Genomic DNA, 4993 nt, shown 5'->3' with positions numbered 1-4993 from the left:
CAGCCATAAGGAGGCTAAACCCAAGCCTTGTTACTAGTAGAAAGCCATTAATCAGCAGCACTCCAGTGCTAAACGAGCTACTCCTTGTAGAAAGCAGCCATTTGATAATACCATATACTCTAATTAAGTGAGTTTAAAGCACCACGTGGTCACTTCCGGTCATGATTTCAGAGTCCGGATAATCGAGGTGATACTGTAGTGTTATTGTTTTTATCTCAGTTTAAGTTAGAATGTGCATATACATGTACATGTACATGTATATCAATTTTCTTTGCATTCATTATGTATTGTATGTACATGTGCTCTTCCTGTCCTCCTCCTCTTAGTTCTATCAAAGGATGTGGTATCTTGTGAGGCCAGTCATTCCCTGGCAGTGTGTGTCTTACTGGGTGTCTGGTCTATGACTATTGAGCTATTGGGACGGGTCTGTCCTGAGTCAGTTGGTAAACTCAAGCACTCAATATTCAACCAGTTGCAAGGTAAATTATTCAAAATGTATCAAAAAATTTGGGGTGACTTTAGAGCCAAATTTTGGAAAAAGCCGTAAGCTAGAGCCTGGGGTATTTTATCAAAAATTAATTGTTTAATAAAATGCTGGTTACTTTAAAAAATATTTGTCAGGATTGCATTAAATTTTTTATGCAAATGTACATCAATATTTGTGTTAGAAAAAGTAATAAAAATTTCGAGTGGTTTTGGAGCCATTATTTACTGAAGAATTAGTCCAAAGTCCCTGTATAATCATAAACCATTTTTTTCCAAAAATAAAAAGAAGAGAAATCTCTTTTACAATTTCCCCCAATACAGCATACATAATACATGTTCTTAAGTTCTGTGTAAAGTTTGAGCTCATCAAGATTGGACTTTCCCTCTTTTTAATAACTTTATTATTATTGTAGATGTTTCTTGAATGGGAGGAGACTCTGTTGTTGCTATGGCAAGTTCATTTAGGCTCTGATGAGGACTTTATTAATGGACATTATTATTATTTGATTTTATTTATTATTATTATTATTATTATTATTATTATTATTATTATTATTATTATTATTTTGTTGTTTTGGTCGTTGTTGTATTAATTTTGTTTTTGAATATTTTTTTACAAATACAGCTTTATTCCACTACTTCATTTTCTTGCTCACACTTTAATTCACACCTTGAGGTGGTAACAAAGCATTGAAATCATCTTGCAGTTAATGCAAATAGATTAACAACAATGATGCATAGAATGATTGTAGTATTGATGAGAAGTGAGTGATAGTCATTATATAGGACTGGTGGTGAATGCATACCATATCCTACATTATCTGATACATTACACCAGATCCATTGATGAATACACAAGATAAAAGTATCAATCTTTTAATGTTACACTAGAAGTCATTACATTGTCTATTGTCTCACAAGTGGTCCAGTCAATGAGATTGATATGACTAATGGGTGGTTGAAGAAGGACCTCCTCACAGGATTGACCCTTTACACTCCTAGATACGCCACATGTATACACATGGGTAGATCTAATGATTAAACTTGCTGCACTGCATATATCTAATGGGGCAAATGCATGATTTGACTAATAGCTTTTTATGGAAACTTGAAAATAGAAATCATTGACAAAAATTATAACAATAAGTATTATAATTATACTATAATAATAAACAAAAGAAAATAGAGCCAAAAGTGGAAGAGAAGGAAGTGTATGTATAAGAAAACAGAGGAATAAGAAAATTTTTACTGTTATTGTTTACATGTAGGCAGACACTTTATTTCAGCAGCAACATCATTTCTTCCCAATTCCTGGAGTGCTTTTATCAGCTTTTCCCTTGTAGCAGTACCAGTCTTTAACCAGTGAACTATCATGTCTTTACAGGACACATCTATTTGATAGAAACTCTTTGAATGAATTAGTTTCAAATTTTCATTTTCAATTCCAAGATATAGTTCAAGAGTCTCCCATTCATTGACTATCTTATTAATAGCTTTCAGTATAACAGGAGCATGAGACTCATCTGTAAATAAATACACACATTATCTATTAATAATAATACTAACACATTCACTCACTTAATACAGAACCTTCTGGCAGAAAATTGTCTATATAAACATCTGATGAAGCAATTGGATCTGTAAAATATGATTTTATAAAATACAACAATACTTTCAAATCTAGTGGTGTATGCTCAATAACTTACCTAATAGCCAGCAACTTTGTCTCTCATCAGTCAATGCAATTGGTGGAAGATCAGTCTCAATACTGCACCTGATCTCTGGAGGGTCTCTCTTGTATGAGACTTTGATAGGATGAGGATTCCTCTCAGTCTCACGGCTTCTGTGTTTCTGGTGACAATATGTCACAGCAGATATTTCCAGTGTCTCCTCATTGTAAGCTAATGCAGCAGCACTGGCTAATAGACCCTCTAGGATCACTGAACGAAGAGCATAGCAATCTTTAGGGTTTCCCGTAAAGTAGACTTTGATAAATTTATGCTCATCAACAAATATGACAGACCCAAATAGATCCTCAGAGTAAAGCTTGACAGCATGTCGGAGCTGCTTTGGAAAGAAAGGAGACTTACTGTCAATAAAAAAGTGAGGACTCTCCTTTCGACTTAACAGAGAAACAATCATGCTTTTGACTTCTGGAACTTTAGGCATTATCCACTAGACTACTGAGTCACTGCTGGGTTAGTGTTGCGTATTTATACAGTTCAATTGTATTGCTACCCCGGCGTTTATTCGCATGCGACTTCTATTTAAGGATATACATGTACATGTACATGTACATGTACGGTATGCATGTACAATATGTGCAGTGTATATGTACGTAGATGTACACACTACACGCATACATGTATTTATGAATTACAGTGCATGTACTACATTGTATGTATGAGATTTTATGCTTGCATATTCTATGTGAAAATTTCTTTGCTATCTTCTTTGTTTGTTCTGTTTGACTCTATTTCCCCTTTCTATTTTTCTCCAGGTTGTTGGTCTTAATGTCTCATCAGCCACTACCCCTGAGCTATTATTAAAGAGGTTTGATCATTACTGTGAGTACAAGAGGACTCCCAAAGGAGTTGTGATGGCTCCTTCTCAACTCGGAAAGTGGCTGGTTCTCTTCTGTGACGAGATTAACCTTCCAGACCTTGACAAATATGGTAAGGAGTATTGATTTTACAATAAAATTAGTGAATATAAAGTTATAACAAGCTTATGTGAATCCATTCAATCCAAATACACTTTAGAGAGATATCATTCTCTTTTTTAATGTTTCATTAAAAAGTTGTTTTTTCTAATTAAAGGTACTTAGAGAGTAATATCGTTCTTACGTCAGATTGTCGAGCACAGTGGATTTTACAGGATCTCTGATCACACGTGGGTGACAATAGAGAGGATACAGTTTGTAGGAGCGTGTAACCCACCGACTGACCGGGGAAGGAAACCACTGTCTCACAGGTACAGTATGCTGTAGTGGGCATTGAATACTGTATTATTTGGGAAGGATACATTTTTGTATTGCATTATACCATATAGCACTTTATTTTGGCGTTTTTTGGCAATTGGGAGTCTGCAAGCGGAATCGTCAATGTTAAAACATCAATGGTCAATGGTCAATGGTCAATGGTCATGGTCAATGGTCAATGGTCAAATCGTCAATGGTCAAAGCCCCTGTACTATAGTACAAGGGCGTTAGCTAAATTTTGCCAAAATTAAAAAGTAGAGAATTCTCAGTTTTTGTAATATTTTCTGATACATATACTTGTCCTTATGTTGTGTATAAAGTTTGAGCTGATTCCGATTAAATTTGGATTTTTAATAAATTTTTAAAGTTGCTCAAAAATCCATGTACTGAAAAGCCTCATATATAGCCAAACACCCAAATGGATCTAAAATGCTAAATTAATGCACACAATTAAAAGTGAACTTGAGACATTTTTATTCATTAATTTTTATTTCTTTGTAATAATTGTGTACCTTATTGTATTGATAGTATTGTATCCTCTTCTCTCTCTCCTATAGTTGAGTTATGCTGATATGTTGAAGAGAGTTGATCCGTTACATAAGGAATTGAAAGATTTGGAAACCAAAGCTGAGGACACTCGTCAAAAAGGAGAAGAAATAACAAAAATAATAGCAGAACTTGAAGCCTCTATAGCAAAGTAAAGAACAAAACAAAATACATTAAAAGTGAAACTTATATTTTTAATTTTTTCTTTACTTAGATATAAAGAAGAATATGCAATGGTTGTATCTGATGCTAGTGTTATTAAGAATCATTTATCAACTGTTGAGAAAAAGGTAAAGTATTTTAATAATTAAAGATACATTAATTATCTTTTATTAATAATTTAATTCATTAATTATTCATTAGGTGAGTTCCTCCTTCGTTTGTGTCACCTTGAGAAGAGTCTCCTCACTGCATTGAACAAGGTCAAGGGTCATATCCTAGACAACAACAGTTACCCCCAATTCTAATAATAGTAACAACACATCACACATCTAAATATAGTAACAACTATTACATGTGTAATCATTAATGTGTTTATTTTTAGAATCATCACTAATAATAGTAACAATACATCTAAATATAGTAACAATTATTACATGATGTAATCTTTGTTGTGTCTATTTTTAGAATCATTACTGAGCTTGAGACTCTTAAGGAAGAGGCTGCAGAAGTTCAGAGGAAGAAGGAGGAGACTGATACTGTAATGGCTGAAGTTGACAGAGTCTCCCAGCAATACCTGCCTCTCTCCACCTCCTGCTCTGCCATGTACTTCACTCTGGAGTCACTCAATCAGGTAATTGAAATCATGTGACTGTCGTGTGATTTAGCGGTACTTTATTTTGATGGTTTTGCTTGATAAATACATTAGGCCAGCTTTTAATTCGCAAATTTGTCCACGCATGTATTACTAAACATTTCACTATTGAAAATTTTGATTGTGAAATGCCAAAAAAATTAATGTATTATTATCTTAATTTGGTG

At 33.8% G+C, this 4993-nt stretch overlaps 1 protein-coding gene and 2 long non-coding RNA genes across 5 annotated transcripts in view; 2 read left to right on the top strand and 1 right to left on the bottom strand.

The window, feature by feature from the left end:
• Nucleotides 1-1737: 1737 nt before the first annotated feature.
• Nucleotides 1738-2628, bottom strand: LOC109587833 (uncharacterized). The gene is made up of 3 exons (XM_020004056.1): nucleotides 2193-2628; nucleotides 2065-2124; nucleotides 1738-2009 (listed from the first exon to the last, which is right to left on the bottom strand). The coding sequence occupies exons 1-3, from the start codon at nucleotides 2626-2628 to the stop codon at nucleotides 1738-1740; spliced, it is 768 nt and encodes a 255-aa protein (XP_019859615.1).
• A 341-nt stretch (nucleotides 2629-2969) lies between these two features.
• The window catches only part of LOC109587837 (uncharacterized), a 3964-nt gene continuing 1940 nt past the window's right edge, over nucleotides 2970-4993 (top strand). For all 3 annotated transcript variants that reach the window (XR_002187823.1, XR_002187821.1, XR_002187822.1), the window contains exons 1-2: nucleotides 2970-3161; nucleotides 3338-3459. This is a non-coding gene — a long non-coding RNA (uncharacterized LOC109587837). The remainder of the gene's footprint in view (nucleotides 3162-3337; nucleotides 3460-4993) is intronic.
• Nucleotides 3961-4459, top strand: LOC109587838 (uncharacterized). The gene is made up of 3 exons (XR_002187824.1): nucleotides 3961-4163; nucleotides 4227-4302; nucleotides 4376-4459. It is a non-coding gene; the product is annotated as an uncharacterized LOC109587838 (long non-coding RNA).

Source organism: Amphimedon queenslandica, unplaced genomic scaffold (genome assembly GCF_000090795.2).
Source record: "Amphimedon queenslandica unplaced genomic scaffold, v1.1 AMPQUscaffold_12432, whole genome shotgun sequence".
NCBI lineage: Eukaryota > Metazoa > Porifera > Demospongiae > Haplosclerida > Niphatidae > Amphimedon > Amphimedon queenslandica.
The sequence above is the reverse complement of the archived record's forward strand: the minus strand, read 5'-3'. Positions and strand labels throughout refer to the sequence as shown.